General features: G+C 36.3%; 1 protein-coding gene and 1 long non-coding RNA gene across 4 annotated transcripts in view; one reads left to right on the top strand and one right to left on the bottom strand.

Moving 5' to 3' along the window:
- The window catches only part of LOC148861978 (uncharacterized), a 48,038-nt gene extending 34,846 nt beyond the window's left edge, over positions 1 to 13,192 (top strand). For both annotated transcript variants that reach the window (XM_088982610.1, XM_088982609.1), the window contains exon 11: positions 12,815 to 13,192. In XM_088982610.1, coding sequence (XP_088838736.1) covers positions 12,815 to 12,886 — 72 coding nt within the window. In that variant the 3' untranslated portion in view covers positions 12,887 to 13,192. The remainder of the gene's footprint in view (positions 1 to 12,814) is intronic.
- LOC148861977 (uncharacterized) lies at positions 292 to 17,666 on the bottom strand. 2 transcript variants are annotated; one of them, XR_016112377.1, is made up of 3 exons: positions 17,488 to 17,666; positions 16,741 to 16,960; positions 292 to 419 (listed from the first exon to the last, which is right to left on the bottom strand). It is a non-coding gene; the product is annotated as an uncharacterized LOC148861977 (long non-coding RNA). The 2 variants fall into 2 exon arrangements; XR_016112376.1 differs by lacking the exon at positions 292 to 419 and having other exon boundaries at positions 16,663 to 16,960.
- Positions 17,667 to 27,410: the final 9,744 nt, after the last annotated feature.

The raw sequence follows: 27,410 nt of genomic DNA, 5'->3' as shown, positions 1-27,410 counted from the left end.
TTTTATTAATTCAAATAACAGCAGTACAGTAAGCCTAGGAGGAGGCACGAGGTGTTACCTCCCCCTAGGACTGAACCATAAAAACTAAACATACATAAGCCTGATACACAGTTGCAAAGTGGCCCAAAACAGATCTCCCCTTGACACCCCTTGCTTGGCCAGAGAATCAGCCATTGCATGTGCTGATCTGCTGCTGACCCACTGAAACCTGACTGAAATATTTATCGTCAGGCATTTATCTTTCTTTAACAGATCCCTGTAGCCCTAACGAGCTGTTTCTGGACTTGTCAACCAGCCCACTGCTACCTTGGAATCCCCTTCTACTATCAAATTATTCACTCTAAGTTGACTGGCCATCTGTATACCTTGTACCGCTGCTAGTATATCTGCCCTTACAGAATCACCAACACCCACTGGTTCTGAAAATAACTCTCCATCACTAATTTTGGAAAACACCAATTAACATTTTAGGATGAGATAGAAGGTGATCAGATATTTCATTTCATGATTACAAAATACACAACCTGGATTGGGGACTTCCGACCCTCTCTTGATGAGCTTATCTTTTGTTAAGTATTTTCTCTGGCACAGATGTCCAAATCATAAAAAGGTATCATTGATGGTACTGGTGGGCCCTGGAAATTTTGTGTGGGAAGTGGCTTTTTTTTTGATGTATGAACTGTTTTACAGGGGATTTTACAATAAAATTGCCAGATTTCTCCTACTTCCAAACTTTGGCAGCAACTCTTTCACCTCCTCTAACTCACATCCTTTGAGATTTCTATGGAATTTAGGGTCCCACACTAACTTGTTTTCCACCATTTCATGGTTTTAATCCATCAATTTATCCTTTTTCTGCACAATTGAAAACAACTTGGGGTAAAAGGATTTGTGGTGTTTCATTCACACCATGCATCTTGTTAGAGCTAGCCAAATAAGGGTAGATTAGTCATTTTATTTTTGTTAAGTTATGTGCTTATGTGGAAGTTTTAATAGAGACTTCCTATCCCATACTTAAGTGGGGGGGGGCAGTTTAGTCTTTGTACAACTAATTAGAGGCTAATTCATATTAGGGTCGACTGATAGGGTTTAAGCTATCAGATTCAACTGTTCCTTTTCTTCTTCTTCTTCCTCTGGTTCGAACTGCTGAAGCCATTGAGATAACATGGTATTAGAGCAGGATGTTGCATGCAAGGCTAGCGTTCCACCTCTCTTTTTTTGAATATATTTTTTTTGATCAGTAAGGAAGGATAAATTTTATTAAAATGAAAAAAAAAAAGATTACAGCCAACAGGAGAACACAAACACAACAATCGAAAAGAATTACAAAACTGCCCAGAATAGATTTTGTCTGTACACTCCTTGTTTTGCTAGCGAGTCAGCCATCCCATTTGCAGTTCTTCCAATCCAAGTCAAAGTGGCATTGAGCTCCCTTTCTAAACTTTCAATCTCTAGCAAGGAATGCCTATAAATCCAGGGAGCATTACCTCTGAAACTGGATGGAGAAATCACTAGTTTTGAATCTCCTTCAACCTCCAAATTTTTAAAATCTGCTTGTTTTGCTAGTTTTAATCCCTGCAAATGAGCATGAAGCTCAGCCTTTATGGACACCTGCCCCTATAGGCCCTGAATACATAGTCAGAACTTTGTTTGTTGAGTCTCTGAACACCCCCCCCTATACCTGTCAATCCCAGATTCCCTATGGAACTGCCATCAAAGTTCAACTTTAACTTATTTGCTGCAGGGGGTTTCCATTCCATTACCATCTTTTCCTTTCTTCTTAGTTGAACATGCCACTTCTTTCCAAGCCCGCAGGATATCAGCCACAGAGAAGCTTTAGAACAGCTTGAGTGTTTTTATCCAACGAGCAACTTTTATCTTTACAACTTCCACCAACTCTTCTTTTGGTTTGCAACTTTGCACTTGCCATCGAATATTCTTGCATTCCTTTCCTCCCAAATTGTCCATGCCTCAGCTGCCCTCACTGATTTCCACATTGTTCTTCCCGTATTTTGTGGCTTCCTTAGGAAGTTTGGGTTGAATAGGCTCACTACATCTTGTGGGGAAATAGACTTCCAAACAAAAAACACACAAGGACAGTGGATCAATAAGTGAGAGAGGGATTCACCATTCGCAAAACAAAGAAAGCACACATGAGGGGAGAGGCACATATGGGGCCTCCTCTTTTGAAGCATATCACAGGTGTTCGCCTTTCCAAGGAACATCTCCCAGCAATGAGTTTGAACTTTGGGTGGAATGGGCTTACTCCAAATCTCTTTCACCGGGAAATCCTCTTCCCCCTAGAAGAATGTACAAGGTAGTTAAAGAATGCAACACAGGAAAAGGAGCCATCAGAAGAAGTGGACCAGACTCTAGTGTCCTCCAAAGATTGGACTAGAAAAGCTGAACTGAGGTTATCAAAAAGGCTTAATAGGCTTTCATACTCACTATCCCTTAGACCTCTCCTAAAGCCAAAGTCCCAACTCATACTGGACTGAGATAAGGTGATGAAACTTGAGATAGGTCTCTTCTTATAGTCAGAAATCAAGTAATGATCGGGGAAAAGGGAACAAAAAGAATAGTCACCCCACCAAAGGTCTTCCTAGAACAGAATCATGGAACCACAATCCACATCATATCTAATGAAGTTAAGAAAAGTTGGATATACCTCTTGTATTGCTTTCCAAGGAGAGTTCAAGGTAGATGTCAGAGCAACCTTTGCATCCCGGCCATTATTCCTTAGCCCACGAATGCTTTCAATAACCTTCTGCCACAGGTCCATAGCCTGTTTCTTTCCAATGGAAACCTCCAAAGCCATTTTCCTAGCAACGAAGAGTTCCTGTGAATTAAATTCCCTAACCCCTAACCTCCATCTTTTGTCTTGCAAACTTGTTCCCACATTACTAGATGGTCTCTCTTTTCATCCCTGGGCTCCCAGAGAAAGTCTCTCATAAGTTTCTCTAACTCCCTTGTTACCCTCACCGAGACTCTAAAAGTGGACAAGAAATAAACTGGGAGATTTGCTAATGTTGCTCTTATTAAGGTTATCCTTCCACCAATGGATAAGTAATTTCTCTTCCACATAGCCAATTTCTTCGTAAATCTCTCTACCACTAGTTTCTAGAAAACCTCCGATCTAGGGTTTCCACCCAAGGGTAAACCTAGGTAATCTAAAGGCCATTGTTTGATCTCACACCCCAACATCTGTTCTATCACCCTTAGACTTTTATCATTCAGATTTATTCCTTCTACACAACTCTTTCCCTAGTTTATCTTTAGAGTGGAGACTGATTCAAAGGAACTAATGACTTCTTGCAGATTTGAAGCAGATTCAAGGTTGCCTTCCTCACAAAATAAAATGGTATCATCAACGGACTGTAAATGAGTTACAACAACCTCAAGCTTCCTACCCTCCAGCCTTTAAACAGATTATTCTGATCTGCCTTCAAAATCATCCTGCTTAGGACACCTGCAACTAATGTGAAAAGGAAAGGAGAAAGGGGGTCCCCTTGCCTCAATCCCCTTGCCTCAATTCCCTTTTTGCTGTATAGACCTTAGACAACCCTTCATCCACTTCCTCCACCTCTCCCCTAACCCAACTTTCTCCATGACTTCCAAGAGGAAAGACCAATCCACAAAGTCATGCCCTTTTCTATGTCCAATTTACACACCAAACTCTTCCCTTTCCTCCTCTTTTTTGCAACACATTCATTGGCCACCAGGATTTGGTCTAAAATCTGTCTCCCTTCAACAAACGCTCCTTGCTGTTGTGAGATTACCGATGATAACACCTTCTTTAGTCTCCCTGCTAGCACTTTTGCTATGATTTTATAAAGACTACCTACAAGGCTTATGGATTTGAAATTCTTGGGGACTTTTGCTTCCTTCTTCTTAGGGATTAAAGCAATGAAAGTTGAGTTTATTCATTGAGAGATTTCCCTTCTAGAAAGAATTTATTGAAAACTTCAAGGTCTCTTTTGATCAAATCCCAACACAAAAAGGCCATGGAGAAACCATCCGGCCTAGGGGCCTTTGACCTATCCATTGAGAAGATTGCCTCTTTTATCTCCTCTAAAGTAAATGCTCTCCAAATCTTTTGCCTCATCTTCAAATTCCTTATCCCACTGAAGATCTGGAGGCAATGGGCTTCTCTCCCCCTGGTTCAGGTAAATACTCTTAAAATGGTCAACAAATGTCTTTACTATCATTTCTTCCATAGTAGTTTCTATGCCATCCACCTTCACCCTATCAATATGGTTTTTCCTTCTTCTTCCACTGGTTAAGGAGTGAAAAAATCTTGTATTGCCATCCCCTTCTATGAGCCATTTGCATCTAGACTTCTGCCTCCACGAAATCTCTTCCTTTCTAAGGATCTCTTCTAAATCATACCTAAGCTTCCACCTTTCCTCTCTCTCTTCGCTACTCAACAATCTAACAACTTCTTTTTTATCTAACTCCTCAATTCTTGACAGAATTTTCCTTTTGACTCCTCCACCTTCCCAAAGAGGTTCTTGTTCCAATCTTTTATTTTCTCTTTTAAACCCCTTAGTCTCCTCAAGAAATTTATCCCTTTCTTACCTCCTCTTCTCTCTAGCTCCCTCCACCAACAGTTGATATTCTCTACAAAGGTGGGATCCAAGGTTCAAAGTATCGATACGTATTGTGCCGATGGCTTACCAATATGCCCCTCCAGGGGTTGTATCAGGTCAGCCACCAGTTCGGAGGGTAGCCGGGCCTTAAACCGACCCCTTTGAATCAGTTTCGAAAAAAAACAAATAAAATAAAAAAAATGTACCGACATAGGCCGATAAGCCCTATCAGTGTATTGGCCCGTGTCGATTATTTAGAACCATGTTGGGATCCTCTAGCCACATGTTTTCAAACCTGAAAGGGAGGGGCCACCAAACGATGTTCCTTAGGTTGGACAAATAGGGCAATGATCCAGTGTTTGGAAACAAGGTTCTCCCACATAATCTCCCAATCCACCGAAAAAAGGAATTTATCCAGCTTATAGCAAATCGGGGAAGATAGGAAGTTTGACCAAGTGTAGTCAGTCTGTAACAGGGGCAGCTCCTTTAGTTCAAAAAGGTCCACAAATTCATTAAACTTCCTCATGCTAGTGGTTACTCTCTGGCTTGCCATGTGTTCAATTCTTTTGAATAAAAATTTGCTTCCATTAATTGCATCCTCCATCTTTCTGGTTAGGTTCTAAACTGCCGATGCCATTTTCCTAATATTGCTTTGTCTACCAGCTTCAATCTTTTGAGCCCCATTCTCCTGAAGTCTTTTAGGATCAAATAACATTCCTGTCCTCCAGATGGATTTTTTCCTTTGTCCTTCCATCCTTTCCATGGGAAATCCTGCGTAACTCGGTTTGTTCACAATGGAACACCCCCCAACAACCCGGTTTATTCATCACATTTGATCAGATTGGAAACAAGAGGTAATAGGGAGGAATGTTTACTAAGGAAAAATTTGTCTGTCTATGTTTGATCTCCTCTGTTGTCCATGGGCTTTCTCTGCATGACATGCTAGTTGATATGAATTCAGTGCAACAATAATAATGCTGATAAGCCTGATATGGACCAATGTGTCACATGGAGAGGGCCTTCAGACAGTGGAAGTGTTCTTGTTTGCCAGGCTACTTCAAGTTATTTTCCCTACCTTCAATGAATATTTTTGCCTTCAGATAGTGGAAGTGTTCTTGTTTGCCAGGCTACTTCAAGTTATTTTCCCTACCTTCAATGAATATTTTTGCCTTTCATGAGGAGAGCCTTCTTTTAAGTCTCTCAATTACTCAAAGCCTCAAATAGCTCAAAGCCTCAAATAGCGTTCAAGCTGCATTACCTCAGATATTTTGTTAGCAGTTATTTTGCCTTACATCTCATGACTAAAGCCAACGTATCACCTCTACATTCTTCCCAACCAGAATGATGGTTCTTTTACTAAGGTTGATTTTCAAGATTGAAATCAGTCCAAACCAACGAAGGACCCCAAGGAGATGGAAAAGCTGATTTTATGATGCATCAAGGAAGGAAGTGGTATCATCTGCAAATTTGACAAATTCTACCTTTTCCTCGTTCCCTCTTTGACTGTAAAACACTCCAAATGACCACCTTCAGAAACTTTGGATGTCAATTTAGCTCTTGCTTCTGTAACACAAATAAAAAGGAGGGCTGTTAGTGTATCACCTTTTGAAGTCCTCTGGAACTCTTGAAGAATTCTGTAGGTCAGCAATTCACCAAAATAGAGAATTTGGGGGTTGAAAAACATACCTTTATCCAATTTTGCAAATTTTTGATGGATTTCAAACCTTGCAATTTTCTGCTAATATGTGGTCTTCCCAGCATGTAAGCTAAGAAATGCCAATTGACATGGTCATATGAGTTTTCCATGTCAATTTTGCTTTGGATACCTGAACTTCCTGGTGTAACTCTCAAGCCAATCAACTCATTGGCCACATGGGTCTCATCAAGAATCTACTTCCCTGAAAAAAAAAAGACTATCTGGGTTTTGGAGGTGATTGTTGGCAGAACCAACTTCATTGTGTTTTCAAGCAGCCAAGCACCGTTACTAAAATCTTGTAAAAACTACCAATGTCAAAGGAGGTGTTGGAATTGAAGTCTACCAGACCTGGCATTGCATCCTCCTTAATGATATCCCAACATCTTCTACAAACCTCCATGGGAAAACCATTCTTCCTGGATATCAGGAGCCATTTCCTGGATGGCATCTCACAATTCCTGTTCTGTAAATGGTTTTTCTAAGTTCTCTTCCTAAAGTTTAAGAAAAGAGTTGGTCTTTTCTGCTATCCTTCCTTCAGAGTTTCTTTTAGAAATTTATATCTCCTTTATCACCTCCGTGTCCTCATCTAGATGTCCATTCACTACCAGATTGTGATAGATTTTATTTTTTTTCTTAGATTGGCCATTTTATGGAAAAAAAGGTTATTCTTGCTGTCCTCTTTTACTTCCTCCTGAAATGAGATTCTGTTAAACAATTTCTTTTCATTTGCCTTGGACATTTTATCTCTTTATGAGAGTTGCAACTGTCACTTCAGATATAATGTTAGGTAATCTTCCTTTTTGCACTCCATAGACTGGAGAGTTGTCTTCTCTTCCAATATTTAATTTTGTTTTTTACAAGTATTAACTTGTTTACTATCACATGGACCTTAGCTTTTTTTTTTTTCTGGGTTTTACAAATGAACGAATTGCCTGGCCCTGAGCTGATTGTCTCATAATCTGTCCACCACTGTTGGAGCAACTCCAAAAATTTTTTCTTCTGAAAAAAAAAAACTCAAATCTAAAAGGTCCAGCTCTTCTGATTTGGTTACTTTCAACCAAAAGATTGGGAACTTAATCTGAAATAGGTCTTGGGAGGGCTTCTTGCGTCGTATCTAGGAATCTATCCTACCAATCCGGAGAGTCAAGTCAAGAACAATTTCACTTATACTGCATCAACTGGATTTCTTGTTTAGTTAGAAGCGGATCCATTCTAAAGGGTGATCAATCAGGTCATGCTTGTCTACCCAGTCTGCAAACCCCCTAATACTGTGATCCCTGAACCACCTTTGTTCTAAAAGGAAAAAATTGATCATGTTAAAATCACTATGCACCACTAACTATCCCATCTCTTCTTGGAAACCGGATTCAGTTAGTGCAAGGTTCATTCCGACAACCATTATAGCCTTGCATTGGGAATATCTCTCCATGAAATAAAACACAGTAGTATGGAGATGTTCCCAATGCAAGGCTGTAAAGGCTGTTGGTGTTCAAATGGGTCTTGCACTGACTGAAGCTGATCTCCTTTTCTTGTTTCCCCCAGCTCTTCATAACTACACTATCACTTATTAGGACAAAACTCCTGATGTAGTGAACCTAGAAACATTAGGAAACTCTTTTGTTTTGTTTTGTTTTGTTATTTTTTTTCCATCCAGTGATTTTTGCACAATCCCACATAATTACGATTCCTCTGGGTGTTTCTACTACCTACATCTCATTGCATGGAGCTCAATATTTTGCAACTTTGTTTCCTGTAAGATAAGGATATTGAAGTTTTATTTCTTCATGAATGAACTTGTAAGGAACTTATTTTTGTCCTCCCACTTGAATAAAACCCTTAGATATTCCAAGGAAGAATTATTAAGCCCAACATGAGAGACAAAAACAATGAATTAAGTTTTGCTGCTCCTACCTCTTAGTGCCTGCGTTATCATTCAACCCCTAAGCCAACATAAGATTCTCTTTATTTTCTTACACCTCCCCTTCTTCAATCTTGCATTTTCTTGGCTCTTACTCGAATGTCTTATAGTTGATGGCGATTTGAAGATTCTTTGTTTCTTCCACCTGTCTGGAAGAAGACATCCCCAAGAATTCCTCAAAACAGAGGTGAAAAATGACATCACCTGTTGTGCCTTTGTTGGCTCTTCTTTATCGCATCTTCCCAGTCTTTTTGTGACATGTTCGAAGATTTTCCATTCTCCCATTTGTTGAGAAATGATCCTTTCCCCATTGCTCTCTTGGCCTGGTATTGCTAAGCATCATTCTCAAACTCCTTCATGAGATCCATGACATCAGTTATTATCAGATCCCATTCCTCTTATCTGCACATTGTTGCCAAAGGAGCAATGTCCATTGGTATTGCTAAGCATGCTTCTCAAACTCCCTGCCTTTGTCTAGTGCACCCTCTTGTTCTTCTCTGTCCTTAAAAGGCAAATTTTCCCTGAAGAATGGACTTCCAAAGATGCCTCACTGTACTCCCAGGTAATCTCTCTCTCTCTCTCTCTCTTTCTCTCTCTTTCTCTCTCTCTCTCTCTCTCTCTTTGAGGTCTCCACATCCCTACAATGTGTTTTTATGTTGTTTTCTGATGCCATCAGGTTGGTAGGTCATATTCTGGTTTGATTCCTCTTGTTGGTGTAGCTTTCTCCATCCCTCCTGTGTAGGCTCACATTGATCATTTGTTGAGCTGCTTCCATTTTGTCTTTTAGCTCACGAAGTACTTGTGCCCCTCTGTCATGTGCCTCTTTATTGTGCTTATGTATCAGCTTCTAAATTCTTCTCCCTTATTTCATTTTTTTTGATAATCAAGAAATTGAGGTTGTATGATCTGCATCTCTTGCATCATATCAATTATCAGCTGTTTGGTGAGGCTTCTCTCCTTTTCTTGCAAACCCCAACTGTGAACATTTGAATTTTGTAAATCACTTCTAACTCTAGGGTTCTGGCGGGCTGACATTGCCCAGGGTAGCAATATAGTGCGAGGGTTTTCATTGTCACTGTCTAGCTGTCTTCTGACTCCAATTTACAATTAATGGATGATCTAGACACCACATCATCATCTTGTCCAAGTATTTGACACACTGCTCAGAATCACCTCTAGGATGCTTTAGGACTGGGTGGTTTATACTATTAGTGAAAGAAACTTTCTTGTTTTAGGACAAATCTTTTAGGCCAAAGAGAATCAAGAGTCTGGGATTAATGCAACAGAAGAGGTTTTAGCAAGAAGGAAATAAAAAAGAAGAATCTTTGGGTGATGTTTGTCAAGCAAACAAGAAAAAATCAAGAGGAATACCAAGAGCACGTAAGGGAATCAAGCATGAGGTGGGTGTGAATATGGAGGAGGGAGAGATTAGGGAGAGTGCAGAAGTTCTAGGGTGTGAAGTTTCGGAATGGCCTTTGAATTATTTAAGGCTGCCATTATGGGATAATCCTAAGAGAGAGAGAGCTTCTAGAACCCAGTGGTGGAAAGATTTGAAAAGAGACTTGCCTCTCTCTTGGTGGAAGGACTACACTGGTTAAGGCCACACTAGGAATCTTACCAATTTATTTCTTGTCAGTATTCAAAATCCCAATGAAGGTTTCTAGCAGGTTGGAGAGGATGATGAGAGATTTCCTTTGGGAGCCGGGAGAGGAGAAGAGGGACCATACCACTTACTGGTGTCTTGCCAATTTGCAAAGTCTACGTGGGAGTGGGCCTTTTCCCTTTTTGGGTGTAGCTGGAACCCTCCATCAGACATCCATTGTCTTTTTTTCCCTTCTTTTTTCAGGTGGCGTATGAAAAGGGGAAGGACTATGTGGAGAGGACTGAGGGCTGCAGTATGCTGATCATTATGGGAAGAAAGAAATTCCAGTATCTTCTCAGAAGTTGAGAGAAGGGTTGAATAACTGAGGGCTATAATCCATATTAGGGCTGTATAGTGGCTAAAATCCTTAGAGCTGTTTACAGGTTACATAGTGGATGACATGTCGAGGAAGTGGGGTGAGATTGCAAACTGTACATAGGCCAAATCAGTAATGAGTGTGCCCTGTCCCCCACCCACACCCACCCACCTGCTGGATTAATAAAACTAAACTTTGATGGGAGTAGTAGGGGGAAAGGGATTGGGGGTGTCTTTAGGGATGAGAATGGGGTCATTTCTGCCTTGTTCTCAGGCCCAATTGGAGTGGGTGACTCCCTTAGAGCTGAGATCTCTGCAGTTATGGAAGGAATCCAGAAAGCTAAGGAGATGAATATCAAAAAACTCATAATTGAAGGGGACTCGGAGGTGGTGATAGGGTGGCTGAGTAAAGATAGTGGTGGCTTATGGAATTACAGCAATGAGAGGAGAAAATTTAAGTGGATGGCGCGGGAGATGGAAGTGAAGATGAATTGGGTTAAAAGATCAGCTAATTCTTTAGCTGATGGATTAGCTAAACAAGGGGTAGAATGGGATTGTTGTTTCTTCCTTTCCTTTTTCTTTTCTTCTTGAGGTTTCAAGTTGTTTTTGGAAGACAAGAGTGTTTGTCTTCCTTCTTGTAATTATTTTAATGATGAATTAATGAATTTGTTATTGGTAAAAAAAAAAAAAATCAAGCATGAATGCAATGACTGAAGATTAGAGTGAATAAGTAATCAACATCAACTAAGATTCAATAAATAATGCATAGAAATGATATCTGAATGCAAGGATAGGAAGAGTTGGCTTTTACTTGATTAAGAGAGGGAAGATGAAGAACATAAGAAAACCCTTAAGAATTCCAATTGTTGAACCTGATAAGGGCAGCCCAGTGCATGAGGCTTCCCCCAATGCTGTGTCTCGGGAGGGACAGATGTATGCAGCCTTGTCCCTGTACATACACAGAGGCTGTTTCTAAAATTGCTGAACCTGATAATTCCAAAATTTTAATCACTCTTTGTCATGATGGCCTTTTGAAGACTTTTTTTATATAAAGAGAATCAGGCATGGAGGGAGATATTTGGTTCCTGCTATGGAATTAAGAGGGGGGTACAGAAGTTGAAGAAGGGATTACTGAGTTGGAGCTGGTGATTTCATATGGGAAAAAGTCTTGTGGAAAATGAGATGGTTGGGACTGATAAAATATCTGAAGTGGAAATTTTTACAACAGTTGGGAGATTGGGAAAAAGATTCTAGTAGAAAGAGGCTGGAAGCTAACAAGGAGGGTACGGTAAGAGAGGATAGAACCACAATCAGAACTTTAAATCCAAAAAAGTTGAAGGGTTTAAACAATGGCCAGTTGGTTCACGTTACTAAGGTCTTTTCTAGGTTGAAAGATGGTCTCACTGGAGCAGGTCCAAGCAGCAAATTCAAGAGGATGTACGAGAGAAAGAGGACGAAAGCCAAGGATAGAATAAACAGAGAGGAGGATGGAGGAAAATCATCAAACCAGGATCAAGAAAGCTTGAAGATGGGGCCGACTTTTGAAGCTCAAAAAGATGTATTGTCATGAGAAGATAATTTGTCAAGGAGTGAAGATGAATTAGAGGAAGAGAAGGCAAAAGGGGAAGAGGAAAATGAGGAGGTGAGGGTTGATCAAATTTGAAAATTAGAAGATGTTGTGGTAAGAGAGGAAGCTTTGTTGTGGGTGGAAGATGAAATAAAAGTAGAGTTTGAAGAAGGAAAAGAGGTAGATGAGGTTTGGGTCCTTTGAGGGGAGTGGGTTTTGTTGGCAAGAGTGCTATGATATTTAAGGGTTTTGGAAAAGGAAAGATTTTTTTTGGGTATTTCAAGGGATTGGAGGGATTGTTTGTTTTGGGTTTGAAGTTCTTTTCCTTTGTTGTGTGAAATCTTGTCACTTCTCTTTTCAATAAAATTTTCTTTTTTATTTATTACCAAACAAAAAATGAGGGTTGACGAGCTTTTAAAGACACTTTCCTACTCAACTGAGGCCCCATTGGTAAAATAGTCGCAACCCCTCCAAAACACATTGGGTTGCAATGTGTTTTGCCTCATCATCATCATCATCATCCAAGCCTTATCCGAACTATATGGGGGTCAGCCACATAGGTCCTGTTTTGCCAGTCTGTTCTGTTTAATGCCGTATCCATTGTTAAATTATTGATGCTTAAATCATTTCTTACTTCTATCCATGTCCCTTTGGTCTACTCCTTGCCATTCTAGGTTCTAGCCCCTTCAACTTGCAACAAATGACTTCTTAGGGGTGCTGTTGATACTCTTTCTATTAGCATGATCAAACCATCTTAATCTATTTTCTCTCATCTTACGCCAGTTTTCTCCTGGACTCTCTTCCAATATGGAAATGAGCCCCAGAAGCTGTTTTCTGGCCTTCTCTTGTTTTCAGATCTGATCATTTGGGCTTCCCAAATGGAATCATCTATAGATAAAGCAAGGCATGCTGATTCGTTTAGGGCTTTTCGGATGATACTTGACGGTTCGTAGTATGTTTAGGTTTTGCTAGTAGATTGGTCTGGAAAACTTATTTCCCTTTTGATACTTGACATACGTGTATTAGTTTCATTTCATCCACTTGATTTGTGTGACATACTTCGTAAGTATCTTTACTTTGCACGCAGGGCGCTGGCGCAGGCAGTGGTTATGGGTATCCAAATAGTGGAGCATACCCACCTCGACAGGCGTACTATTGAAGTCACAAAAGCTTTGGTAGTGGAGCGTACTTTATTTGATGGATTCATCATGGGTGGGAATCCTTCTTAAAGTCTCATGCCACATGCAGGAAAAAAAAAAGCTCAGAGGATAGCAGATAGAGCATTTTTGAATTTATTTTTGAAACATTTTACTTATATGATCTTCTTTTCTTGGCAAGGGATTAATTACTCTGTACATTGTGTTACTAATAATGGAAGTGCTGATTTCTTCGTAAAAAAATTTGTAATAATCTGAAGAAAGTTTTAAAAAGCGAATGGCATAGTTGAGGCGTAATGGCCCAAAAAGGTGAGAAGAGAGTCAAAATTTAAGAATAAAATTAATTTAAGTTTATAAACTGATAAAAACATATAATATAACAAAATTTAAGAATAAAATTAATTTAAGTTTATAAACTTATAAAATAGAAGTTTTATAAGTATAAGCATTTAAGTATTAAATAAAATAATAATTAATCATCTAACAATTATATACATTTTAATATTTTATGTTTCAAAATGCAAAGTTCTCCAATAGACCTGTTCAGGCTTGCTTTTGCCAAAATTCTAATAGGCTCGGCCTCAAGCTCGAGCCTGAGACAATGTAAAATTAGCCCCGAAGTTTGGCCCGTGAAAAGGTCTATTCTCAAATGATTTAAATGATCAATTTAGAAGAATGGAAACATATAATGATTCATCATATAATTGGATATTGGATTTATGCAAAAAAAACAATAAAAAAATAAATCCGTTAGGAAAAGAAATGAAAAAAATAATAAAATTGGGATGCTAGATTTAAAAAAAAATCTAATCTTGATTGGACCTTTTTGCACTGAACTCTCCTAAAATATCAAGAGAAATTAATAGAACTTGATTTTTCCTATTGGTTTTTCATTTTACTTTTATTTATTTATTTTTTATCTCATAATTATTGAATTGCTTCTTGTGAATATTTTGAATTATAAAAATGCATAAAACATATTTTTTTTTATATTAAATCACTAAATAACCATTGATACTTGAGGCTTATGCCTTTTTACACCTCACAACTTGAGGCTTGAGGCTTATCCCTCACGTCGAAGTTATGAGGCTTAAGCCTTAAGACAAAATTTGTGCATCTTACCCCAAGACATAAACTTCACACCTCAAGGCTTAAGCCTTTTAAAACAATGGATATGAATCTAAATAGGTTTGATTTGTTTATGGACATTCAAAAGTTCAAATGGATGTTTGTAATTACACAGCATCATGGGATGGTAATATTCTGTAATGCATCTAGATAAAGATATATTTTAGGCTTCTTTGGTTTGAAGGAAAATATAGGGAAAGTTAGGGAAACCTTTACAACCCTTGTATTGGCTTCCCAATCTTTCCTTACCTTTTCCTCCAAACAAAAATTTCCTTCAAACAAAACAGTCTTAAGGCAACACTTATGATGCCGGGAAATTATGTGCAATTTGGTTTTTGCTTCTATTATTCATGTTCTTTTTTATTTTTTTTTGGTTTGCACTGTTAAGTAGAAAATGCTTTATACTCTTTAATGTTTCAATTATTTGTCTACATATTTCAACTCCAAATATTGTTTTCTGCAAAACAAAAGTGGTCACAAATCGGACCTGGGTTGGATGGTAATGTGGACCAGTTGGAAGATGAGTGGTCGAGCTGACGACTGCAATGTAGTTGAACGCTTGGATTAGCCGAGGATATGTGTCGAATGTTGGCTGAACCTTGATCAACCAGCCGTTAAGGTTGTTGCACCCGCTCTTACGCTGCATTTGACATTTCTTATTTTAAGGAGTTATCTCCTTATTTTAACTGCAAGGAGACGAGTCCTTAAAATATGGAATGCCAAATGCAGCATGGTCTCCTTGTCCTACCTTTGGCGGACCTTGTTCCCCATTTCCCTTAATGGTTCAGATGGTGGCTACCATCAAGGTTTTTAAAATCAATTTGGAGAATGAACCGGTCAGGGGTCCAACCATTTGAATTGAATGGACGACCCATTTTAACAAAAAAATAAAAAAATAAATAAAAAAAATAAAAAAAATAAAAATCAGTCAAAACCGTTCGAACAGTTAATCACCCGAGTCAAGGTGATTGCTTCTTCACACTCTTGCTATCGGAACTCTCCTAGCCGATCTTCTATTTCTCTTATAGCTAATCTTGGCTTGTCATAAACAGCTTGGCCTAGCCGACCTCCCATTTTCTTATTTATTTGTGTGTTGGAGTGTTCATCCCCTGACCATACACTGTTGAATATTTTAGGTATTATTTAGTTGAAGTTTTAATTCTTGATCATGGACTGTTAATAATACATCTCATACTTCAAATAAAACGGATTAACGAAACAGGACTCGTCTAGCCGTAGCCCACTCTATATGGTTGAAATAAGACATGGACGATGATGATGATGATATTATTATGAAAGGTTGATTGATATTGTCGCTAGAAACTTTTATCCATTAATATATGCAACCTTGGTCGCAGCAGTAGCTAGCATGGTACGTATAATTATTTACTGAAATGGGAGAAAAGGATCAAGGCTGATGATGAGGACTTAGGGGAAGGAATCCATGACCAAGAGCTGCATGCCAAATCTTGTGTACATGGAGCATTGTGTCTCCACATTCATGTGAATCCAATCCTTCTAGAGCATGCACTATCCCTGCTACACGCCATGCATTCATCACCCTCTTTGGTAGCCAGTTCTATCCGAGACTCATTTGTTTAACATTTAGGGGGTGTTTTTTTTTTGGATTTTGAGAGGGGGAAAGTTGGTCAATGGGATTTTGGTTTCTGTTGACCAAGAATCTCATGTTCTTTTTTCAGATTAATGTGCGGACCAGGGAAAGTTAATTTTCTTGGGTATTACTTACCTGAGTAAGAGGTACCCATCTCCTAGGTGGGTAAATAACTTTTCCACTTGGGGGAAAGATTCTAACATTTGAATGGGACGAAAATGCCCCATTTAATAATGGTTTTTTATAGCTAAATGGTCATTTTCTTTTCAACTTAGGAAATAAAAGAATATGGATAAATACACTTACTTGGGTAAGTGTTTCCCAAGAAAAATTTACCTAGGCAACTGCAAGTAACATACCAACAAGCGAACAAGCCTTACTATGTGTGAGAGAGAGAGACATTACGATAATACAATTTACTTACTACCCATTCTACCTGCAAGGATACGTATTACCCAATGGTAACCCAACCAACATGGGGGGAAAGATTCCAATACTTGAATGGGACAAAAATGACCCATTTAATAATGATTTTTTATGGCTAAAATGATCATTTTATTTTCTACTTGGGAAATGAAAGAATATGGGTAAATACACTTATTGGGTAAGTTTTTCATAAGAAAAATTTACCGAGATAAACGCAAGTAATTTATCAACAAGCGAACGGGCTTTAATGAGAGAGAGAGAGAGAGAGAGAGAGAGAGAGAGAGAGAGAGAGAGAGAGAGACGTTGCAATAATATAATCTGCCTGCACAGATACGTATTATCCAATGGGTAACCCAACCAACCTAGACCTACCTGGAACATTACTTGCATGGATTTTATTAAGGCTGAAACTTAGGCCAGCTGAGTTAGTCAGTATACAACTCATTGGACTTTGAAGTGTGAACAAGCATACGCCCACCCATATACACATTGTGATGAAATTTAATTAATTGTAATGAGGGCTTGACGAGGATAATACACCAGACTAATTGGTCAAACATGTTTTGATAACATCTCAAAAAACCATTTAACATAAAAGCTTAAGCAGTTAGATGAAATCCCGGAATAGGTTTTTATTCTCTCTAACACTATATCACAATATATTAAAATGTTTGTGGTTGGAAGACTTACGATGGAGTGTACATGAGGTACTTGAGAAAAGGAAAGATGTGGAAAAGCCTCTTGGGAACTAACTCGAAGTTGCAATGGCCCATATAGTTCATGAAGTCAATGTAAGTTAACTATGCAGCAAGTGCTCCGCCTGAAATAGTCCCTGTTATCATCGTGGCTACCAAGGGGATCGAGAAGAGACTGAAATAAAGGAGATGTTCTGCAAATGGATGAATCACAGCTGCCACAAACAGGAAACAGATTAAAGCCATACATATAAGTATATATTGAGTGTTCTCTACTATAGGCTGTGTTTGGTTTGAAGGAAAAGTAGGGAAACGTAAGGAAACCTTTACAAAACTTGTATAGGTTTTCCTACCTTTCCCTACCTTTTCCTTCAAACCAAACATTGCTTAAGTGATTACAGTGCACTAGCATCAACAAATCCCCCAATTCTCTTTTAAGTGTTATGGCAGCCTCTATCTCAGTCCTGGACTATATTGGTGAATGAACTAACTCTATATATGTTGAGTTTGGAGTCTCGATCTCAAGTAGCCATTCAACCAAAAAGCTTAAACTATTGAGTGAGGTGTAGGTATTTATTCTCAAACGAAGCCAATTGGTATTAATGCTATGACAATCAGTAGAGTGTGGGGGAAGGGGGCAATGAAGTAAAGAAATAAATTGCAAAGATAATAGATATAAAGATGGTGGGAGCATATGCAACTGTGCATGTAAAAGGCTTATTCAATTCAGAAGTATTATTACATGTTATGGGCTCTGTGACGATGGAGGAATGATGGTGAGAATGGTAGCGTGAGTAAAGATAGTGATGGTGCAAAGCTCTATGAAGCCAATAGTAAAGGAATTCCACTGGGCCTGCATGAAGGAGCATTACGAGAATAACGCCATCCCACCTCCACACCGGCAATCTTGCAGCCTTACTATAGAAAATAGGTACAATATAATATAGAAGACCATTTAATATGATTTGATCGTCCCTACAGCCACAAGTTCCACAGAAATTAAGATAAGATATATGGGTACCTTTGACCCAATCCCACCCTGACCCTAATGGGTTATTCAACCCACATCGACCCACTGTCAGAATGGGTTTAAGTCGGTGGGTTGAATGGATCAAATGTGTAGATCAAAATAGTGAGCCCTAGATACATCAGAGAAGAGAAAAGATTGGTGATAAGAAGAGCTAAGATGGAGGGTTTACCAATTTCTTTCCCTGTCTACTTGTTCGAATTCGATACCCTTGTGGACTATCCTGTGCTTGCTTTTTGCTGTTTGATAACTAGCTAAGCTTATCCATATCTGGCTATGAAGCATCCTAAATAGCAGAAATGGAAAGATAAGGAAGTTTCCAACGTCTCTCTCTGTTTCATCCTTGGTCATGAATGAATAGGTGCTGTGTATCACCCAAGGAATCGAACGGGCCGACCATTTGGTTTGAATAATTGGACTGTTCGACCCAGGAACCGAACCCCTGACCGATTCTTTGTTTGGGTCAGTTTTAAAAACCTTGGTTGAGACCCTTAAGTGTCACCCTCCTTAAAGCATGGTTTTTAAAGGCTATTGAGGTGAGGTGAGGCCGATCAAAAAGGCCTGGCGTCAATAGCCTTTCTCTCCATTGCCAAGGCTTAGGCCTTGAATTGTTAGAGGCCTACGCCTTTAAGCCTTTAGCCTTGTGATGTGCAAGGCCTAAGCATAAATAAGGACATATTTTGGAAGTCTTGTTAATGAGAGTTACTATATATTAGTTGTTAAGATAATTAAATGATAAATTTTTTAAGTGTATAATAATTTATCCAATTTTAGTTTATGCCATTCAGGAGTCTACAACCTCCTTAAGAACTTATTCACTAAAGATCAAAGCAATAAGCTTTTTCAATTCAACATATTTGATTATTATCAAATGACCCCTAGTTACCTCATTCAAATAACTTCTTTATGGACTATGTAACTCCAATTAAAAGTCTAAAGCAACTCATTGGAACTACAATGCAACTTTTTTTTTATTTTATTTTTATCAATAATGGAGCTACAAAGAATAAATCAACCTCGGTGCTTTTAGACCACAATGAGAAAAAAACCCAAGGAAAAAAGTATTAGAGAAAATATAAAACGAAAATAAAATAATAAATTTGGTACTTGGTATATATGATTATATTTTTAATAAAAAAATTTGTTAGCTTGGTCCCTAGATCAGGTCAAATTCAGGTTGGGTTGGGTAATGTAAATATAGAAAAAATAATTTATCTTTTTTTCATTTGTTGTTTTTTTAATAAATACAAATACATAGTTTTTATTTGCTTCTTCTTCTTCTTCTTCTTCTTCTTCTTCTTCTTCTTCTTTTTGTTTTGTTTGATACTTAGGCCTTGCCCCTTTCACACCCAACGGCCTCGTCTCCACCTTTAGCCTTTTAAAACTTTGCGTTAAAGTACAAAATACCTATTTTTACAAGGTTCTTAAACCAGACCAGGCCGGATGATCGAACCGATTGACCCGAGAATCGTCTAGGCAATTGGTTCCATTTCACCCAAAAACCATTCTTAGGCCAAAAACTGTTGACTTGGGTAGAAACTTTCTGGCTCAGGTAGTCGAATCATTGACCTATTGACCCAATAATTTTTTGTTGTTTTTATTTTATTTTATTTTATTTTTTGTTTTTTAAATCAGAATAGGCCATTCATTCAAACTGTATAGTTGAACCGCTGATCTAAAAACCCGTGGCCAAAGTGATTCCGGTTCTGGATTGATTTTTAAAACATTGTATTTCTAAGCCCCCTGAACACCCCCCCTTCCCCCCCCCCCCCAAAAAAAAAAAAAAAAGACTGTGGAGTTTTGAACACTTCTTAAGGAGGACCCATAACCAACCATGGCATTAATATTTTTAATGAATGCCAACCTACTAAATTGTCGAGATCCACCCATTCATATTCATTCACTTTGAACATACGAGATGGTCCCGTATGTTAGATGAAGGTCGTAATTACAATGAAAACATATATTTCTCTGTGCATGGGTGACTAAGCATGGCCAATTAACCACAATGAAGGACAGACTTAGACTAGAATGCACGTAGCAATTGCATTCTGGATCTTGTCTATTTATTGCAACTGTGTGGTGGATTTTAAAGGTGTAATATGGGTTGGGTTGGGTGAGGAATTTGTTAAACTTTCAATGCGCCCGAACCCTAACCTGAATCCAATGTAGTTAGAATTTCTCACACAGGGCAACCCGATTTGTAGGCTTACTCTGTACAAAGTGTGATAATTAATTAGTACACATTTTATTATACGTTTTGTGGTTGTTTCATTTGTATTTTTTTTAATTCTAACAACTTGTGGTTTTTAATATTTTTTGTTACTAATTTTTTACCTTTTTCAACCGATAGATATTGGTTTCTTCTAGAATCCTATTGTATTAGACAACTATCCTCTCCTCTTTTCCGGTTTCCATAAAGTCCATCCGCTTTTCAGGTATTATACATACTTTATAGTCTTTATTCATGTTCATTTATTTTCCAAATAAATAAAAAAATGGCATTTTTAGTGATAAAAAGCCATTATTGAAAGGCCTCACATAAATCTGAAAAAAGAACATGGGTATCTTGGTTAATAAGAACAAAAACCTCATTGACCAACTTTCTCTCATCTCAAATAAACAAATAAATAAATAAATAAATAATAGGCCCTAAAGGTCAAAAAGACAAAAACAAAGATCTTGTTCTATATTCTTCCACCGATTGTAATATTTGTAAAACTTTGCACATTTCATAAGTTTAAGTGATCAAATCCATGATTGGATGTATGAATCTAATTCATGATTTTGGGCCTGTCCTACCTTCAAGGTGGGCCAAATAACATTAGGGTCAAATCTATACTATTATTAGAAGTGAGAATATGGGTGTGAATTTTTTTTTGACTAAAATACCCATATTGGTGAACTTAGTCCATTTCTAATTATAAGGATTGAAAATTTCAACTATTACTTTTCACCTCATTAAATCCCCCCTTATTAAGCCTTATATTTAAGGTATTAAGTCTCACTCTTTCTTATTTTGTCATCCAAGTAGTGACTAACTAGTTCAACCATTTGAATTAAATTGGTCAACCCATGAAGTCATAGTTCCATGATAAATTTTTTTTACAATAAAAATAAATATAGAAAATTAGAAAAAATATAGAAAAAATTAAACATATTTATAATATTTTTATTAATCAAATTAAAAAATAAGTATGATAAACAAGAATTATTTTTATTGGTGATGAAAATGAAATCCATAATCTAAAATTGACAAAAAATGAGATTATTTTCCTATTTGGTGGAGATCAATAGTTCAACTTTTGGGTCAAATATGTGGACCTTTAATGTTATAATTAAATAGTAAAAATTAATAAAAGATAAAACACAAAATAAGAAAATACATAGATTTTGCAAAAAAAAAATCAGCCTCATATATAATATCATCATATATTTATCATATTAAACAAAAAAATAAGTGTAAAACATAGAAATATAAAAAAATTGAACACATCTATAATTCTATATTTACACTACTATTAAAAATATAAATAAGATTATGGAATTTTCTTTTAACTAAAATACCCTATTTTTAAATGTAGTCACTATTTAATTATGAGGTTAAAAAAATGTAATTTGAACTACTACATTTCATCTCATTCAATTCTCTCTTTTTTTTTGGTTGCACTAAGAAGACAAAACATTATAAAAAGAAGAGTCTAACTAATTAGGTACACCTGGCAGTGATACTTGAAAATCTGTGGCCTAATCCAATTATCCCAAATTCAAATGATGTATTTGATCATATTTGAATTTACCTCCATCAAATTCAATTAAAATTTAGATCTGATTATAAAAGTTGAAAAGTAATTAGTTTTTTTTTTGTATTTTAAAAATTAAAGTGGAGTTAGGTTAAATTTGAATATAACCAGAGTTCATTAGGATTCAAATTCCAATTTAATGTCATTAAGTCTGGTCAAAATTAGATGTGAGTTTCAATAATTGGATTGGATTCGGATTTTGTTGAATCAAATTCGTTTATAACCATACAAGCAAGGGGGCTCTCTCATATACAACATTCATTCAAAAGTTTACCTTTTAAATATAATGTGAGCATGTTTAGTGAAAGATCGAGAGTTGTGAACAAAAATGATAGAAGAAAACTGTTTAAAAAGATTCATAATTTTATCTATATAATGACCTAAACACCAAGATATCAATAACTTATTGCCATTCAATGCCTCCACATCACTTTTGCATCATAAACAATTATTAATGACCATCATTCTCTTTGAGAAGTAAATGGCAAAGCTTAAAAAACTGATAAATTTTGCCTTTGTTGGTTCTTTAACCAAACCCACTTTACCACTTGTAGCAGCAATAAAATTAAAGAAGTTATTATAAACAAATAACACAAGTTCTGTTGTTATTTGTAACACCTCCATCACATATAATATAAAAATATTTTGTTATGACAATGATAGAAGGTTTAACTAGCTATAAGTTTTTTTTTTAGAACCCAATGAGCATTTCTTTTATTATTTTTTAAAAACAATGTTATTCCTAACTTGCCATATATTAAATCTCGTTCTCTCTATTTAAAGTATTTTCTCATAAAGAAATTCTATTAATTAAATCTATATAGAATACTTTATCCGTGCAAAGTAAATCCGTTGGTTTAATTAGATCTAATAAATGCCAAAACAATGAGTATTTTTTAATTAGATGTAATAAATGCCAAATAGCATATCTAGTCCATTCCAAACAAATATCATTATCAGTTTTAGGTACCTATATCCGTTTGTTTCTGTTAGCCTAATTATCAACCAATTATCATAATATTAGATAAAATCGAACCAAATCGGTTCATGTATAATCCTACTTCACATTAATTAGACAAAAGTAACATCCCGTTAAAAGAATCAACGCAATGGTCTGTGATACTCAAAATCTTAGGTATGGGGAGCACCCGTAGATAGGTCCGGAACGACCATAATGTGTTACCATCTACAATGTTTCCAATTTCAAAGGGTGGGAGCCTGCTTGTGATGATCCATCAAAGAGATCAGTTATGCGGCCAAAGAGTCAGTTTTTGCACAACCGCTACAATTTAATGTTGGATTTGTCATTACTATTTTGATAGTAGAAAGATAGTCTTCCAAAATATAAAATAACTTCTTAAAGCAATGCAAATCGTTAAGAAACATCTGAACGGTCGGACCATTCGGGCGATTCTATGGTTCTATTGAGCACAACCCAATTAGAGAGCTCAAATAACACTCTTAAAAGTTAAAAATTAAAACTTTTATTTTTATTATTTCATTATAAAGTTAAAGAGTGTAGTATGTTTATAATCAAGGTTCAAAGTATAGGAGCGACAATTTTAAGAGATGTATCATGATACGCTTTGGATACACATGCGTATGAGAGAAAAATTAAGATACACATAGATACACTTGGAAACACTATAAATACTTTAATAAATCATAAAAATACATCAATAACACTAAATATAAGACCTAATAAGGTGTATATACATTAAATTAATATATTCTAATGGTTTTATGAAGAAATATTGTAGTTAATTATAATTTTATTAAAAATCCTATGCTTAACTATAATTTATAAATTATAATTCTTATGTTTTAATGTTTTATGGGATGGGAAAAATCTGAATCTCCTATCCAACCATAAAACATGCATTGGCACAACTTCTAAGTGAAAATATAATTAATAATTATTTATGATTTATTTCTAAAAATTATAAAAAATAAATAAAGATTATATAATATATTCAAAAAATAGTTATTAAAGAAGAAATTTCAATTACCTTTTAGATATGATAGATCATCCATAGAATTATAATATATTCAATAATTGTGATCAAATGATAAAATATAATTAATTAATTATTTTTTAATTCTAAAAATATAAAAATAAAAAAATTATTAAAGAAGAATTTCTAATTGGTTTGTGGATATGATAGATCATCTATAGAATTACAATATATTCAGTTGTTGTGATCAAATGAAAAAATATAATTAAATTGTTATTTATTTTTTAATTCTAAAAGTATAAAAAATCAAAAGAATATTAAAGAAGAAATTTCCAATTGCTCTATGGATATGATAGATAAATCTATAGATCTAAAACATATTTACTCTTTATAGGTAGACAAAAAATTATATTTTCAAATTTTTTTGTTAATTTATATTTTTTCCAAATATCTTCATAAAATTTCAATAAATCTACTTATAACACAAAAAAATTGTATTTTGAATGTAAGAAATGTAGATCAACATAAATTTAAACATTCAAGAAAAAATAAATAAATCACAAGATATTATAAAAAATTGAAAAAACTTACCTATTTTCACCATATTTTTTCAAAATTTGAAAAATCTTGAAAAAGTTAACGGTTCACACTTATTTTTTGCAAATTTTTACAAATCTATCACTCTAAGAATGAGATTTGGAGTTTTAGTGTCATTTGGGGGTGAAAGAAGACTTATTTCAGGGAAAATAAGGTTGCTTTCCCCCTTTATTTTTCTTTTTCAATTTTTTGTTGTATCTTTTTCATCGATATGCCCCAATACACTCTCGGTACAGTTCAATATAGGTTGGTGCGCATGAAAAAAGATGAGACACCTGATTTCCATGCAAACAAAAAAAGAGGAGGAAATTAAAAACAACTTAACAAAAAAAGAAGGAAATGAGCAAACAAAAATGACTGAAAAAGATAAACAATTGCCTATGTATATTTATATATTTATAATTAACACTAGATAATTATGCATATAGCATATCCAAGAAGCAGTATTCCAATCCATCCATTATATAGATACAAGCAGAGTTTTATCTTCCCTTTCGGGAGTTCTTCTAGATACAAGCAGAGTTTACAACTGACAAATAGCCATAGTTTAACTAATTAGCCCACACAAAACAAATACATGATATCTATCATCAACATCTCTACACAACAAATATCGAATGGATCAAACGCAGTGAACTGCAGGAAGGAATCCATGGCGAAGAGTTGCATTCCATACTTTGTCTACGTCAAGCACTGTGTCTCCACACTCATGCTCTTCCGATCCCTCCAACGCATGCACTATTCCTGCTACTCGCCATGCACTCATCACCTGCCTCGGCAGCCAATTCTTTGTAAACATGCACTAAAGTTAGTGTTTGTGATCATCATACAAACAAAGGAAATGAGAAGACATGAAGGAATTAATGTGCTCTTTTAAGGCCCGGTTTGCTTTTCGGTAAGTTATTTATCCAAGTAAATGTAGTTACCTGAATAAGTTTTTCCTGGGAAACACTTAACTGGGTAAGTGCATTTACCCATGTTCTTTTATTTCTCATGTAAATAAGGCAATGACCATTTTAACCAAAAAATCCATTATTAAAATGCCCATTTTTGTCCCATTCAAGTGTCGGCAACTTTCCCCCTAGGTGGAAAAGTTATCCACTTAGGAGATGGGTATCACTTACTCGTGTAAGTGATACCCAAGAAAATAAACTTTCCCTGATCCCCACATAAATCTGAAAAAAGAATATGAGATTCTTGGTCAATGGGAACCAAAATCCCATTGACCAACTTTCCCCTTCTCAAAATCCAAAAAGAGAACGCCCCCTAAGTGAAGAAAATCTACGATGCCGGAAAGATATGATATTGAAAGAGTTTTGATCAACTAAAACGCACCAGTGAATTTTGATAAGTACTATTTGATTGGATAACATATTTATGATACATGTTGATTGGTCACAAGTTTTTCGGATATGATGTTTTTCCGTATCATATTCGAACCCTATATTTATTAGACTTACCTCGCAAGAATGCACGTTTTCGAGAGCCTTGGGGATCAACAAGGCTGGAGTAGTGTAGTAAACAGTCATTGCGTATTCTCTTTAGAGGAAACTGAGAGAATGGTATGAAATGAGTCCCTTCTGGTGCTTGTCTCTGTTCTTCCTCCCTCGAAACTCCATCTTCCACCAACCATACCTGCATTTTCTCTATCACATTATTAATTCTTTTTTTTTCTTTAAAATTCTGGCAGGCAAGTCCGCAAGTGGGTCAGAATGGGAAATCAACTTAAGTGGACTAAATTGCTTTTAAGGTCAACCCTGGCCGCCCAACCTTAAGAATTGGACTTAAGGTATCAGCATGAATCAAGTTCAAGGTCAAGCTCGATCTATCCAATCTATGCCCAGCCAGATCTAAAGTTTTACACATCTAGATTGGGCTTGAGTTGATTGTTCTGGGCTTGGTGGGCCTATTGGGCTCAATGTATTAAAAATGGCCTTTATGTCTACTTAAACCATTAGATACGAATGCTTTATGTATGTATGTAGCCAAGTCAGGTTAAAGCTGGGTTAGAGACGGGTAACGATTGGACTATCCAAAAACTAACTTGGGTCCAACCTGAAAGACAAATAAAAGGAAAAGCCTGAGGTTTTGGGCGTGGGCCGAGCTCAAGATAAAAATTCCAAGCCCAGCAGATTAGGTGAAGAATCAACCCAAAATATATAATTTTTTCTTTCTTTACCATGTAATTTGTAACTGGTGGAGAGGACCAAATTCCTCCATAACTCTGTGGGGAGTTGTAATTTAAGCTTATCAAAATCAACTTTGTCCACCATGGCCACCTGTTTCAGTTCAGCGGTGTTACAGGGAAGTGGAATTATCAAGTTAGAACCGATATAAAACGGATCAAAGTTAGATTATGAATTAAAATATCATAAAACATTTTTTCATCATTCAAATAGATTATATATTGTCTTATGTTTACATGAGGTTACTGCATATTAGAGCGAGTTCAGATCCGTTAGCCACAACACATTGTTGGTAACGTTCATCCAACCATATATCGGGATTGTGAATATTGGTGATATAAAATACAAGAGATGATCGCAATATGCTGCTAGGTAAATGTGGCCAGCAATGTGTTGTAGCAAGTAGATTTGAACTTGTGTATTCTTCTTTTTGATTAAGGGTGTGATTCTCACCGTTAAAGTTTAATTAATTATAATGGGGATAATGAAGATTGACATTAAACTATTTACTCAAGCTCTGAATAGGAACTGTTCAACTTAAAAGCTTAAGTTGATAAATGAGGTCACTGAATAATTAAGTTTTTATTCTCTAACAGTGATTTAAAGCAAAAAAAAAATAAAAATAAAAACACTTTATTAATAAGTTAATTATGTATACCTGAATCCCTCTTTGACATAAAGCTTTAGAAATGGCAATAGCCGTCTTGGAAACATTTCCTCGTAGAAGTACTTGTTTTGTTTCCTTGGGAATGCTATTGAGTACAACACCAACCACCAAGCTACTTCCATACACAATTCTAATTTTTAGATTTGGATGCTTCTGGAGATAAAGTTCTCCGTTTTTATTCAATTCTTCTCCCTGTCAATCAAAAAAGGAAAATAAGATATAATTACAAAAGATTGTTAGAACCACAAATAAAAAGCAAATTTGTATCACCACTGTTGAGTGTTGAACTGTTGGATAAGAGTTTGGATCTGTCACTCACAAGCTGTTCCCACCAAGGTTTTTTAAATCGAACCGGCCAATGAACTGGTCAGGGGTCCGGTTCCCTGGTTGAATGGTCCGATTATTTGAATTGAATGAACGGTTCATTTTA

Source organism: Nelumbo lutea, chromosome 4 (assembly GCF_056320005.1).
Source record: "Nelumbo lutea isolate HS-2025 chromosome 4, American lotus-T2T, whole genome shotgun sequence".
NCBI lineage: Eukaryota > Viridiplantae > Streptophyta > Magnoliopsida > Proteales > Nelumbonaceae > Nelumbo > Nelumbo lutea.
The sequence above is the reverse complement of the archived record's forward strand: the minus strand, read 5'-3'. Positions and strand labels throughout refer to the sequence as shown.